The 15,478-nt window shown below is 39.5% G+C and overlaps 1 protein-coding gene across 1 annotated transcript in view; it reads left to right on the plus strand.

Moving 5' to 3' along the window:
* sntb2 (syntrophin, beta 2) overlaps positions 1-15,478 on the plus strand; it is a 327,074-nt gene that overhangs the window by 200,412 nt on the left and 111,184 nt on the right. The window contains exon 3 of the mRNA XM_028809888.2: positions 10,875-11,082. Within this exon, the coding sequence (XP_028665721.1) occupies positions 10,875-11,082 (208 nt within the window). The remainder of the gene's footprint in view (positions 1-10,874; positions 11,083-15,478) is intronic.

Below are 15,478 nucleotides of genomic sequence, written 5' to 3' on the forward strand. Positions count from 1 at the left end.
TGCGTATTTTAAGGTGCACTGAACAATAGCTGAGCGCATGGCATGTGGAACAATAGTTAAGCACTGTCTAAAATCTCCTCCTAATAAAAGTACCTTTCCTCCAAAGGGAATATTATTATTCATCAATGTTTGTAGAAGTTTATGAATGGTGTTGAGTAAGTGACTGGATGCCATTGTACATTCATCAATAATTAACAGTTTTGCAAGACGGATGTAATGTGCAGTGCCACTGTTCATGTTCATAGTGGATACCGATTTGTAGGATCTAATGCAGTTCATAAAGTTTCCACTTTCAGGTACATCGTTAGTTAGAAGGTTCTGTAGATATTCAGGATATGAATGTAAAGGAGGCAGTCTAATTTGACCCTTTTGACAACAACGTGTAAATTCATTACCTGTATTGTCAGTTGTTTCTTCAGGGAAGTTAAGTGAATGACAATGATTGCAAATGACATTCATTAATCCCAATGAATTTTCCTGAATAGTGGACTCATTATTGAACGCGTTGTCAGCTAACTGGCGCAAGTGTTTAGCAGGTGTCTGTCGTTGATGTCCGTGACGTGTATCTTTTGCTTGTGCCGTTTGAGAGGCGCGTTGTTGTATGTCCAGTATTGGGGACGTGTTGTTTTGGAGCTGTAATCGATTTGCCTGTGCTGTGTGAGAAGCCCGTTGTAGTCTACTGCGTGCATTGTTTGTATTGAGCCTTGCTCGTTTTTGTATGTGGGTCAGTTGAGCTTTCTCTTTTTGGAGCCTTGCCTGCTTGTTTTTCGGCATTCCAGATGCGTTTATTTATTTTGTCCCTTCGCTGCCGTTTACGTATGTCTGAGACGGGAGGTGTTTCGTTTTGAATCCGTGCCTGTTGCGATGCAGCACTTTGAGACGCGTGCTGTATGTGTGTACGTTCATTGTGTCTGTCCATATGTGCTGGTTTCTGTTAATGTGTTAGTTGAGCTTTGCGTTTTTGGAGCCGAGACATTTTTTCTTCCGGAGGTTCAGAAGCGCGTTGTATGCGCCGCCGTGTATTTTGTTTTTTCATGCGGGTTCGTGTGTTTAGTCCCGTTATCCGAGCCGTATCGTTTTGTACCTGTGATCGTGTATTCATGACTTGTTTGTTCTTCAGCGTGAGAAATATGGATAAGAAATAAGGAGGATCGCACTCACTGTTAATATGGAGCCTTTTCTGCAGTTGAATGGTTAATAGTGCTTCAGTATAAGGAGATCCACCTATGCTGCATAGTGTGATGGTGTTGAGATGACGTATGTTTAATACAGACGGTTCCTTCAGAAATGGGGCTTTGGGTGTCACTTCTTATTGATGTTAGTGTGTTTGTGGGTCTGAATCGTCGTCTTTGTGAACGTTTCGTGTGCCATGTCTGTAGTCTGTCCCGTTTCGTGTCTAATGGGCTTTGTGTGGCGGTCACGGCTTCTTTTTTTTGGTGTGCTAGGAGCTTGTTGAATCGTCCTCTTTGTGTGCGTCCCGTTTCGTGTGCAATGGGATTCGTGCGGCGCTGTGTGCTTTGCCGGCGTCTGAGGAGGGGGGGGGATGTTGCTTGGAGGGGGTGGTGGGATTGGTGGGGCGCGAGCGGCTTCTTTCGTCTGGGGGGGGGGGAATAATGCTTGGAGGGGATGGTGGGATTGGTGGGGCGCTAGCGGCCTCTTTTTTTTTTGTGTGCCAGGGGCTTGTTGAATCCTCCTCTTTGTGTGTGTCTCGTCCGTTGCTTGTAGGGGGGGGGGGGGGTGCTTGGAGGAGGGTGTGGGATTTGTGGGGCGCGAGCGGCTTCTTTTTTTTGTGTGCTAGTTTTGTGTGCAATGGGTTTCGTGCGGCGCTGTGTGCGTCGCCGGCGTTTGACTCCGTTTTTCTGTGCTGACTCCTTTTTCTGTGGTCGCAGCGCCTCATTTCTTTGACTCCTTTTTTCTGTGCTGACTCCTTTTGTCTGTGGTTGCGGCTCCTCATTTCTTGGGGCGCCTGCGCAGTACGTATTTCTTGGGGCGCCTGCGCAGTACGTCTTTTGCGGCCACGGCCCATGGCCGGATGTCCCTGCGTCCATCCGGTTTAACATTCTCGGTTAGTAATATGGATGCTGAATGATTTCAAGCTGGATTAAGAAAATGAAATGAATGTAAATACCACACTGGGTTTCCTGAAGTTGCAATTTTTAAAAATTAGTCCATCAATCTAACTACTTTATCGACTTTTTTGTGGTATGATCTCAGTAAGCTGGAGTCTGTCCAGTACACATTAAAACAGGAATAGGCCCAAAATGGAATAACAGACTACCACAGTAAATCCCTGCACAAAAGATCGGTCTATGAGCGCTTAAATGTGCATATTGCAGTCAAAATTCACTAGTAACCTGCCTAGGGATAGAATCAGACTTGTGACCAGTGCCACTGACAGAAGTTCTACGCCTCTCTCACAGGCAAGAGATTCTCTTTTGTGGCGCTCTTCTCAGGTTACATGTCTTCACTTGGATCTGTTGAATGTGAACTGTGGCCACTGGATAAAGAGTGCTGAGTGCTGCTAGTTAGTTTAGTTGAGCTAAAGGATCATCATAACCCCTGTCACTAGTTGGGCATCTGATTGCGATAGCGTCTGCTTGTTCATAGTCGCCTCACTCCAGTTCAGCTTTACCACACTTTTGCCCTTTCTACAGATGCCATGGTGTTGGATGATTATTTTTCCTTAAACCACTAATTTTCAGTCACAGACTACATTTACATTATCTTAAGCTATTCCCACACTGCTACATTTTCACTTAAAAAGGCACTTTGAAACAAAAACTGTCTTTGTCCACAAGCCTTTTCACACTGTTTGTGAAAATAGCTCCATACCACATTGAAACGACTGAAAACGCATGTCACGTAGACGTTCACCTAATTGGCATGTGTAGATTGGCGAAAAAAAATCTTTGAAGCATTGGTAGCGCCACAGGATTTACGTCAAAACTGTAGCGGCCAAAAATTTTTTTGCTTTTTGCGCATGTGTACATCATTCAAACTGTACAAAATTCAATATAAATGGATACAAGTAAGCTATGCAAGCACCATGGAAAGCAACCTCTTTATGTCCACTATGTGGAATATGGCTTTCTTCCATGAAGGATGACCAATAAGGGAATGTGTTATAAGCAGTATCCAATCAGGAATGGGTTACGTAATGAGCATGAACCAGTCAGAGTGTGATTAGTCTCTACGGTTTCATCCAACCACAATACAGTGTGAACGTAGCCTTAGAAAGTGACGACCACTTGTGTAGTTTGACATCTCCAGCAACTCATGCCAACTGGTTTGCGACTCGCCTTGCCAAAATCAAACATGCTTAAGTCATAGAGTATCTGTGTACATAAGAGCTGACAACCAAAGACAGCATACAGTACATGCATGAGGCATAAGGAACGTGAGTGATTTGGACTGCACACACAAAATTCAGGCATGTTTGTCTGTCTTGTGTTTACTTGCCATGGCAAAATGAAAATAAAAAGTCAAAGACCTTTGCCCAAATTTATTGAACCTTCAAAGCCTTTATACAGCACTGATTTTGTCAGAATGCATGTTATTGGTTATCAAAATACATTGAACCGGTGATACGTTAAATTTCTAACTGTGCCTGAAAATTACCATAGGAACATGTAATTTGCCATCTCTTGCAATTTCTAGTAATGAAATCTGACATTTTCTGGCAACAAGACCAGCAGCTACAGTCGTCAAGTTGTATAATCGGTCACCAGGTTTGAGACAAAATCTATTCTTAATGCATTAACCTGTGGTTCATAATGTCTATTTAGCTGGGGTTAACTTTTGTTTTCTTATTTTCCTGTAAAATTAAGTTGAGGAGCAAGACTGGAGATACTCAAAAATGATACAGTTGGGCAGTGCTTAAACTTCATGTATTATCTTTTAGCTGGAAGGGCCTATGCGTGTAATTGCCAGGGTGTCTTCTCAGTTATGATACCTTCTTAGCTTTGTTAGGTCAATTTTAATATAGGAACAATCAAATAAATTAATCACACTTTGACAGATGGCCATGGCCATTACCTGCCCGGGATGCCAGTTGGGTGGAAGGACCGAGGGAGAAAGCACTTTCAGGGCATTATCTTCCCTAGGGATGCTAGAGGGCAGCCCCTCTGGGTTGCTGCAGCAACACGGATCCCCGCGGGGAGTTTGGATTAGCCCTGTTGGGTTCCGTTGGTGCTACCAGGGAGTGCTACTGGTATGGCTGAGCCCTTTGTGGCACCACTTTCGCCACACTCAGGAGTGCTGAAGAAGGTGGTCAAGGAACACCTGGAGCACTTCCAGGTGCACCATAAAAGGAGCCACCTCACTCCAGTCAAGGAGCCAGAGTCTGGAAGAGATGGACGAAGCTTGCAGGTAGTGGAATGGAGATGGAGACAGACAGAGAGAGAAAGAGGCTAGAAGAAAAGAAGGCACTTTGTTATTTGGTGCCTGTACCATGAAGTGTTGGATGGAGCAAAAGAAAAGCACTTCCCCACTTAAATGAAGGTGTGCTGTGTGATAAGACTGGGCTCTGCATCTGTCTGTGTTGGGGTTGGGGAGTTGTATGCCCCCTGGTAGTCCATGACACATATCCTTTTAGTTCTTTTCTAAAATTGGCCTATTATGGCTTTGCTGTAAGTTATTTAACGTATTCTTTGTAACATTCAGGAGCAGTGATGTGATGCATGTTGATTAGAACATGGAAGTAAGAATTTCACTATACTGTGAATGTGACAGTAATAACCCTATAAACTTATTCAAAAATCAAAATTCTCAGCTTACTGTATATTTTCCATCCATTGGCAGTGATGCTTTCAATGTGTACTTTGGATTTATATTTTCACTCAGATTTCTAGTGCCTGTATTTAATCTCATTTTATGCATGTTTGTAAATTGTTTGGCCTAATGCTTTGTTAGGCTAGCTTGCTGTACTCCATCCATTCCCTAGTTAATTCTAGCAGACCCCAGGAGGATTAGGTAAGATTAGAATTCTTTTTCTTATGATAATAAGTGACAAAATTTGTCCTGACCTCAAGAAGTGCAAGTTTTAGCACTGGGATGCTAGTACCTCATGATTGTACATGTCAGTGGGATTATAGTGTTTCAACACAGTTAAAAAAGATTGGGAAAGGAAAGACTGGCAAATGTCATGTATACAAACACATACTGCAGACAATGTGTCCCAAAATCTGTCTGCAAAGCTATTTCCTTCATTCTAGACATGTTGTTAATAGCAGGGAGGTACCACCAGTTACTAAAGCTAGATGCTCACATACTTTTTCTAGAACGATATTAAGCATTGGATTGGTTTGTTTGAGAAATAGAACTAATTGGAAGTCATACTGCACTTTCAAACTAATATAGGAATGTGAGTAACTCTAAGCAGTTTGCAACGGTTTTCTCACCTTTGTTCATACAATCCAACAAGACCACCAAATTTAGAAAAATTGGAGATCAGATTAATTTTTGTTTTCTCTTTGGATTCTGCAGCCTTCTCCCACTGTTTCCATTTATGTGATAGACACACACCTACTGGACTGTGGGTTCAGTAGACCTACTGATTTCTCCTATTGTTTTTTTTTTGTGCCATTTAAATTGGAGAATTCTTTCCTAAGTATATCTCCTCAATTCCAGAATTCTTGGGACCAGAAAATGCATAGATCATTTTTGTCTCCACAACCTCCGGCTCAAAATGAACATATAATCTTTGTTTCCTGTACCTCCCAGCCTTTCTGCAGCCATAGTCACTGTCTATGTTGAGTCTGAATTTTCTTCCTGCATTTGTGTGGGTTTCACTCCAAGTTTCCCAAGGTTTACTTCCATATCCCGAAGTCATGCATGTTATGCGACTCAAAATTTGGACCAGTTTATTTGAGTTGGCCTGGCACTGAACTGGTGCTCCATCCATTGTTGATCTCTGCATTTTGCTTGATTGATGCCACTTGGATGGGCTTTGCTACCATACCAATGATTAGTTTAAGCTCCTCTGAAGATAAATTAATGGATGGACACATTTAATTAAGGCTATAAATTAAATGCAGCTAAACAACATAGAAAACCTCTAACCAACTGGGCTGACAGTGATTACAGTTTTTTTTTCCTGTATTCAAAAAACTTCACAGAGTCATTGGTTAAAGATGTCAACCTCTGTATTTTATGGTGTTATATCATAAAATATTGAAACGATGAGCTCCTCCATAACTCCATACCACACAGAAGGGCAAACCACAAAGGCAAATTCAGCATGGTAAAAGTTAAGCAGTGATGTATCAAAACACACATTGCAAAAATAAATCTGAATTTTCTTCTTCTTCTACAGTATTTGATCACCACTGATAAAAGGGAAATAATTAAATAAATGAATGTCACAAACCTTTCTCTAGTTTGTTTTTGTGCACAGAGTATTTTAAACACTTCCAGGTCCTGCAGGGAATGATAGCAGGACCAAGTTAAACTACACCATACTGTCAGTTTTCCACTTCTCATACTACCAGCACACTATTCTCTAGCATGGCAGCATGGAGTCTTGCTTTGTAGTGAAACTTTTGTAGTTGTCAACAAAACCAGCATTATTATAACAAAACATTTGCTTTTGTTCCTGGTGCTATTTTTGATTATTATTGGGCAGAACTACAGCAGCCTCAACTGATACTCAGTAGAAATGCAAACAGCCTAAGATGAAATTGCATTGGACCAACATCCTGGAAGTAGTAGCTGAATACTGTGAAGTATGAAAAAATCACAAGTCCAATAAATACTATAATGCACATCTTAATTTTCTGTTAAATTTCAGCATTCATCCTCATTTAATTACAGTTTAAAGACAGCAGATGTGCAACATTTTTAAAAGAGAAGAAAAAGAAAACTATAGAAGTAAAAGGGAGAGGCACCAATTTCAGTGCATAGATCACTCAAAACCCCACTGCTCCATTAATATATTATTTCTTTTCCTTTCAGCTAACTCGCGTATCATCTTTCATAGTTAATAGTTTATAGTTAATTATTTGAAGGTCAATCAATTAAACACATAAGTTTCATCCAAGACCCAAATCTCCCCTATTAATTCCACTTTCATTACCCTAGTACTTTCAAGGTGAGATGCAGCTCTGTTTAGCACTTCTTGTAGTTAGTAACAAATTATTCCTCAGGCTATGGAGGACACTCTTTATTTATTGCTCAATATTAATTTCCTCTAACCATTTTGTAATGATTTTACACAAAATTGCATTTCTGTACACAGAGTGATTATTATGCTGGAAACCTTCATTTGGATCATTCTATTTAACTTGGTTACATCAATACAAGCATGTTACATCCATTAGAGGGCTGATAGCTAAAAAACGAAATGCTGACAAAACAGAATTCTAGCTTTTCATTGCACTGCTTTCTTCTAAATGTGATCATTTTTTGTGCAGGAGCACCTGAGCTACAACTTGGATTAGAGCCTTAAGAGATTTAAGATTGAAACCTTGGCATGGTTAGTGATGGCTTAGGTGTTTGGAGATTTGGGCACAGTAAAATAATTAAATGCAGTTTAGTTTATTTCATAGTTTTTATCATTATTTAAGATTTTTTTATAGTTTGGTACAGACATAGTTTTAATATAAAATTAATTACATTTATGAAGATAATTGGATGAGGATTTTGATTTCAAGAATGGTTAGATATGTCTTTATGATGATATCTAAATAATGCCTAAAGTCACTTCAGAGAATCCAGGGGATGCAATTTCATCAACACACCAGATGAGATCTCTGAATGGTAAGGGGTGAATTAATGTTCTGTCATTCTCAGAAATAAACAGTACTTCTCATACAAGGTAGTGGATGCTCTTTTGGCCACTAAAGTGACTTGAGCTTCACAGACCATACAGGTCAGGTTAGGTTGGGGAGCATGCGCTGGTACAGCATGTTGCCACCCCCATCACATGACAAAACAGCTCGAAATCCCAGTTGACAACCACCCAGGCAGACATGTGGTCCAGTTCTACCCTCCAGAAATGATCATCTATCTGCCACAGCCAGGTATTACATGGGTGTTCCCTTGACCGGGTCCAGCCACTCGGATCCTCAACAATGAGGATCCTGTAAGATGGATATATGGCCGTAGTGGCGTAACTGACGCTCCCTCATAATGCAGGTAATGTGCTTCATTCTCGACTCCGTGAGCAACTACTCGTTCGAAATTCACACCAGAGACACCCAAGGATTCTCCAAAGAGACACAGTACAGAAGGAATCCAGTCTTCGTTGGCACTGGGACTCTAAAGACTTGAACCTACATCCTTTTGCAAAAATATCTGGAGTACCACACACCTCTTTCCAGTGACCTCATGACATCCCCCCCTTAACTCTCCCAATCTGTCTACTGTCTTCATAAGAAGACTCACCAGAGTTATGAATGACAATGCTCTGATAAATAAACCTCTCGACAAGGTTGACACTCTTTTCGCAGACACACACACACTGCTGATGGCTGTGCCCAAGTGGTTATTGAAGGTCTGGATCTTGGTTTTTATTCAGGACACTTGCAAACCCAGACACTCAGACACCTCTCTCAGTCTCTCAAGTGGCCCGATCAGAGCCTCCATTGACTCTGTGAAGATCACAGCATCCGTCAAGTCAAGATCAATGAATCTTTCTTCAACATATCATACAAGAGTGGAAAAATGCAATTTAACTGAAAACTCTACTACTAAGACGAAACTGAATGTATCATGGTGCTGGAAAAACAAATACTCAAGATTCCTGTGTTCACTATACTAGCAGATCAAGAACTGAGATGTTTATATCAAAATAATTTAAAAGCGTTTCAACACTTTTATCTTCACTTTGACTAAGCAATTCTAGTAGTGTTGTATGGATTGCTAATTAATATTTTTGTTTCTGCTGTAGTATTCAGTCTGTTTCTGATCCCTTTCAGTGAGGTGAAGGGTATCCATTGGAAAAGAGAAGTGTCAAGTTACACACAAACATTATGAACATTCCACACTAGTTATAAATTTTAGTTCCACAGATATTTGGAAACAATATGAGTTTTTTTCTTGTTTAAAATTTTGAAACGCTAGAAGTCCTTTTCTTGAGTCAAGAATGCATGGAAAACATTTGTTTTACTAACATGTTTTTTTAAAATACTGCACAATTTGAAGATTTTGTATATAATGATTATATGCTTATGAAAAACATAGCTTAGCAAAAAATTAAATATATTTGTTGTACTGGGGTTGATTTCAATACTAATATGGCTGTTGTGAAGAAGTATAGTTGAGATCCCTGCCTGCTTTTAGTGGTAAATAGTTACATGTCGTGCAGAGCAGCATAGCAGACATCTTACAAAATACATTAACTGTATGGTGGTGAACTCAAAGGCAAGTTTTTGAGGTTATTAAAAAAGAAATAAATTTAAATTGAAGGACTTATCCAATAGTCAGCCCCATTGATGATATATGTAAAATTTGATAAGAAGTAACTGGAAACAATTACTGTTATTGAGGAGAATTTTAAGTGGATGTATTTCAGGCTCTGTCACAACTAGATTTGAATTGCATTATAGTTACTCGAATGCAGTTTTACTTACTGTGTGCATTAAGTTTTACTTTCTGTGACAGTTTGTCTTTGACAAGACTTACTCATTCAAATTTGCCATTATTTTCTGATTGTTGAAGATGCACTTCAATGATGAATGAACAGTGAGTAATCATGGAGAACATTGTGATGTTGCAGGTTAGACCTAGTCTGAAGCTAATCAAACAGATTCTCACATAGTTATGGCAGTTCATGTTGGCTTCACGATCCCTGACAACTTAAATCCAGAAAAGTCAATATTGAAACTGAGGGTTGAACTGGACAAATGAGGACACAGCAAGAGGTGGTGCAAAGTGCCTTTTGCTTTTATTACAAAAAATAAAACAAAGTGTAAGTAGTTCAGTACAAGTCTTTTTCCAAACAATCCACTATAAAAACAGGTCAACTAATGGAGGTTAAAATCAATAAATAATCAGTTAAAAACTAGGTTAACATCCCAGGCAGGTTCCTTCTATTACAAACAGTCCCAAGCCACAGTGCTTTCTACTAAAAATCAACATCTCCTCTGCTTATCCTGAAATGTTCTTGGAGCCAAAGGAGACAACCCCCGAAACAGGCCCAGTCAACCATCACACGGGCTAGCACCCCAACCACCTTTGTCAGTCACTGTTGGGATTTCCCAAGCCCAACTTGTCACCATCTTTCTGGGTCTGCAGGGACCCACCAGCTGTGTGGGAGCTCTACTGGAGTATTGGGTAGCCCCTGCTCCTGAAAAGTTTAGCCAGAGAGACCACTTGAAATTCAAGCACAGGTCATACACTCCTGTTGGGTCCATCTCCAGACCACATGCCACCATTCACAACAGCACTGGCTGCTCCATGATCTTGCCCTGTGCTTTCACTTCACTGACGTTTTTAACCTCCAACTCGCTGTTCAGTAAAAAAATATTTACTGTCTCTTCTACTTCTCTTGTGTAGGCTCCCTTTTATCCTTCTGCTGGTGCAGCGTCTCAATTACAATCCGCAGAAATTCAATGAGACAATTGGAACTAAGTGCATTCTCGCATGCAAATGTAATCCGCCCCAGTTATCCTACCAAACATCCTGGGGCTTCACGCACACCCATAGAGTCACACAGTTTATTTGTTTATTTATTTATGTATTTAAAAATGTATATTGCCACATAGCTCTCTCATCACAAGTTTGTCTCTCACATTGGTTGCTAGTTTTCCATGGCAAGAATAACACATTGTTTTTCATGGTGGGGAATTAAAACAATAGATAATTCATGCTAAATACACTTGGGGTACAAGTGGTGTCTGATTCTGAGTGCTCTCTCTCTCTGATTGATTTTACAGGTTGCTGGAGCTCCACTCCCCCGATGGAAGGAGTACAGTGGTCCTTCGGTGTAAAGATGCAGCTTCTGCCCACTCCTGGTTTACAGCAATTCATACCAATGTTGCAGCGTTGTTACCACAGGTCCTGGCTGAGATCAATTCCATGGTTGGTTCAAGCAACACTAGTAGCAACCGAGAAGTCAGGCACATAGGCTGGCTTGCAGAACAGGTAAGGTTTATTAACACACTGCTGGATTTAGCTACATATTTCCCTTAAGATGAAAAAGAATCAGTCCCAAAAGACAAAGTTTCCAAAATTACATTAAATACATTTTATTGTACATTCAAAAAATATAATGTGCTAATGATCTGAAAGCTGCAAACCCAAAAAACAAAAAATTGTAACCAAAACCAAGAATCATTAAAAAAAATAAAAGGTTAAAAAACATTTCCTTATTCAAAGAAATTGTAAAGAGATGTGTAATAGATGTGTTCTTTATGCAGATGGTTGGATACCTGGAGAACTACATCACAATCTTAAAAAGACAATGGTCAATGACATCACACACAACAATTTCTGGACACATTGTAATTACAGACAATATGGATATGGCCATAAGAATAGGATTGAAATATCAGATTCTATTGCCTGCCCATATTTTATAACTCTGGCAGTAAAATGGGAAGAATTAGGGGATAAAAACATAAAACTGAGAATACCAAGGGTCAAAACATGACTAAAGCAGAATTTGTAACCAAGAATAAACTAACCAAAAATTCTATTAACCCAAAGTTCTTAAGAGACAACACTTGAGGATCGTTTTGATTTTGTATCCACCAACTTGGATAAAGACTTGTATGAGCTGCTGGCTGAAACATTGCCAGGCTGATGACGTTATGCATCTCGACTGCCAGTAAGTGTGACCCTAATGATGGTCCAGGGATCCTAGTGACAAAATCACAAAATGGCTGGTCACATAAAAAAATAAGATGGTGATGAATTTCAGCTCCAGGTAATTAAATGTAAGTCTAAGAACATTGTTTCTTTTTTATATTGAGATCTGGTAATATTATATTCTAGAATTGTGGTCAGCATGAATGGAAGAAACCCCTTATTATAAAACAATTTCACGTGGATTAGTGTCACTTAAAGTCACAACATTAATTGTTCAATTTCATCTCTAGTAACATTAACAGGGAGCACAGAGATCATCCTTACATGTTTTAAAGCTGAAAATTAAAACATTCTCCCCCCTCACCTAAAATAAGGGTCAGCTGTTTCCCAGTACTTAAAGGGGTTTATACTTAGCAAAAATTAAAATTATTAAAAAAAAAAAAAGTCAATGATTTTATATTTCTTCATAATGGCAAACTGAAGTTTCAGAGAATACAGTGTCAGGATAAAATGACAGTTTATAACTTGAGCCAGCCTCTAAGACTGAAGGAACACGTTAAAACTTTACAAATGCATAAACTATAAATTAAAAAAAATTGCAAAGTTAATTATACAACCAGATTAAAAAAACAACAATATTTATATAATCATAATGCTTAATAACCTCTGAACAGAATCAGAAATGACATGTAACAGCTCTGCTTGCTGAGGGTTGCAAGGGTGACAGAAACCACATAATGGAACACTGATGTAGTAATTTCTAACACATGGTGTATCCTCCTGCCAAGAGTGACGACAGAAGCAGACTAATTACAGCAATTTTATTCTAAGCATGCTTTTAAATGTTAATCAGAACAGTGTCACCTGGAATAGTACCATCCAACAAGTCATATTTTATTTATTGTTGACTTTATTTTCAGTACTTCATTTTTTTCATTTTATATAAAACCTCTTAGTACTGCAAAGCAGACATTTTTACAAACAAAATGCACTTTTTTATTCAGTTTTGGCCAAAGGAGATTGATTAATTGGGTACGGGCCAAACAGAGACTCTGTGGTATGGCTTGATTTTGCACCTTTGTGTAGGTAATGAAGATGACGAACCATTGTGATGACTGTGGATACAAATTCCTTTAGTTTTTTTAGACATGCAGTCAAATATAAGACGAGAAATATAAGATAACTGGCTTATAATCTGTCTTGTGGCATGGAGGCATGTCTTTCAATTGTAGCGCAAGTACTTTTCTGGGATGTCAAGATGATACAGGGTTTCTTGCAACAGTTCCCTGAAAAGATATCTCCAAACACTATCAACTGTTGTGAGCTGACCAAGCTGACTCCTAAACCTTCCATATGCTGACCACTTCTTCTGGACAATTGTCTTTGTGCCCCTAACTATGTCTTCTTCGGTAGGTACTGTCTTCTGCCATTTGCACTGTGGTTTCCTTAGTATATTAACTGGCCTTTGCACACACTTAATCTCCTTACCACATGAAACTAGGATGTCTTAGAAGACATCAATGTAATTGGTGATCTTATCCATTTCATCTCACTTCACAGAGCTGACAAACTTCATCCCTACTGTAGACCTGTTGCCCAAACTAAATTGCACCTTTGTCATAATGAATTTCCAGTAAAAAAACAAATTAATTCTTAATTAAGTCCTGGTTGCGAGAACTATTTTACTGTTGCATTGATGTCAAAAGATTTTAAATTAGGCAAATGGCAGCAACTGTGACACTGTAATTGAACATTAAATTGTAAAGATTCTTCGTAGCAACAAGTTGTTGCAATAATATGGGGACATCATACGCTCCAGTAGACAAACTAACGACAACAGAACAGACATTTTACTCAGAAGCCACACTAGAGACAACCAAAAAAACAACACAAAAATGACCAGACAAAAAACTCAATTATTGTTTTGAACACCACAGCAGATGCTTTAGGCATAGTGTGTGCAATTATTGTAGCAAGCAATGAGCAGGAGACAGAGAGACACTATGCAGGATGAGTGTTTGAGCCCTCTGACAAATGAGTGCATTTATTGCTTTACTCCATAATACATGACAGGCAAATCCCTTTGTGGCCAGCTCTTTGTGATCCTCTCTCCCATATATGAATCCACAAGGCCCCGACTGTCATCTCCTCCTGTGCTTGACCATACACTTTGGTTCTCCCACCCTCATGTTCACTTTGTGCCACTGAAAATCGTGGTGATTTAAAGAGCCCGTCCTGCTGAAATGCATTTAGAGAGCTCACTGTCAATCAGATGGCTGATTTCACTGCGTCTGCAGGTAGCTGATTCCACCTGAATGATAATTGCTTATTTCATCTGACCATTACAACATTAAATGTTATATTAATCAAATTCTACTGTCTATGTTAATTACACACTCAACACCAGAATAGACATCACCAATGCCAACAAAACATATATATATATTGCAATAAGAGTCAGAAAGAAGCATAAAGGTTTGGGCCATATACTTGAAAAGATGCAAAAATAAAGAAACTTCTTTACAGACAAGGAGCTCAAAACGGAACTGATGCATGTAAGATGGCGGATATATGTGCTGGAGACAGGAAGAGGAGGGAGCGTGTGGAACTGGAACCAGAAGTGATGTCATCAGGAAGGGGGGGGTTCCTGGTTGATGGAAATTATGTCATTAGGAGGCAGGTTATGTTGAGGGTCTGTAGACGGAAAAGAGAAGAGAGTATTATAGGACAGCGCCACCCCTTGGCTTGGCTGAGAAACATTTATTTTCGAGCCAGTAAACTATGTTCTAAATGCACATTTGTGACAATATACAGTATACGTACTGTATAAATAATGCAAACACCACAGGTGGATGCAGGATGTACAGACATCAAGCAAAATAGAGGGAAACATAAATGGCAAATCACCATATGGGTTACTCACCTGGTATTTGTTTAGGATAACTTGTTTTGGATTGTCTGTAACCGTGTAATCTGTAGTGAAGAGACGGATTTTGTCTGAGTCTGCTTGGCGGCTCCTTCACAGCCCAAGCCCTGTTCCTGCCACTTGATAGATGCATTGCTATAACAACAGATTAATGACTTTGCTGTTACGCACAAGCTTTGTAACACTGAGTTACCATCAGTGCCAAATAACCAAACTGGGCAAGAAGGGTAATCACAGTGGCAAGAAAGGTGTCTGTCAATCAAAAAAAATACACAGAATAATTTTCAAATATTATTTTTGCTTATGATTTTAAAAAATCCATTGATGGATGAGCCTATCAGTTTGACAGGGTGACCACAGCCTCCTGAAGCCCACCTAGAATGACTGGTCTGCCATGGTGCCCTATACTGTCAACACACAACTGACACTTATTTGAGCACTGCTGCACTGCCAGTGCATGTTCCTAGTTGTTCCACAGGATCTGCAGTGATCTTCTTCCAATGCAATATACTGATTTCTCAATTTGGAGAGTAGATGTTCACAGGACATCTGACACATTAAATACAGTTATTTTATTTTTAATTCAAAAATGTATATTCTGATCTGTAATATTAAAGATTAATTAGCATTATATCATTAAATAGCATGCTTTGAAAAGATGTGCCACTTATTTTATTGCTGGGTTGTTGGAAATTAGAGCTTTTCCTGGAAGCGTCAGTTCCGGCTGAAGAGGGTCACATGTGTGCCCACACTCACTTACACGTAGCCGTTTGAGAATAGCCAACCAGTCTAAAATACAGTGTA

The sequence above is a fragment of the Erpetoichthys calabaricus genome, chromosome 9, assembly GCF_900747795.2.
Source record: "Erpetoichthys calabaricus chromosome 9, fErpCal1.3, whole genome shotgun sequence".
Taxonomy (NCBI): Eukaryota; Metazoa; Chordata; class Cladistia; order Polypteriformes; family Polypteridae; genus Erpetoichthys; species Erpetoichthys calabaricus.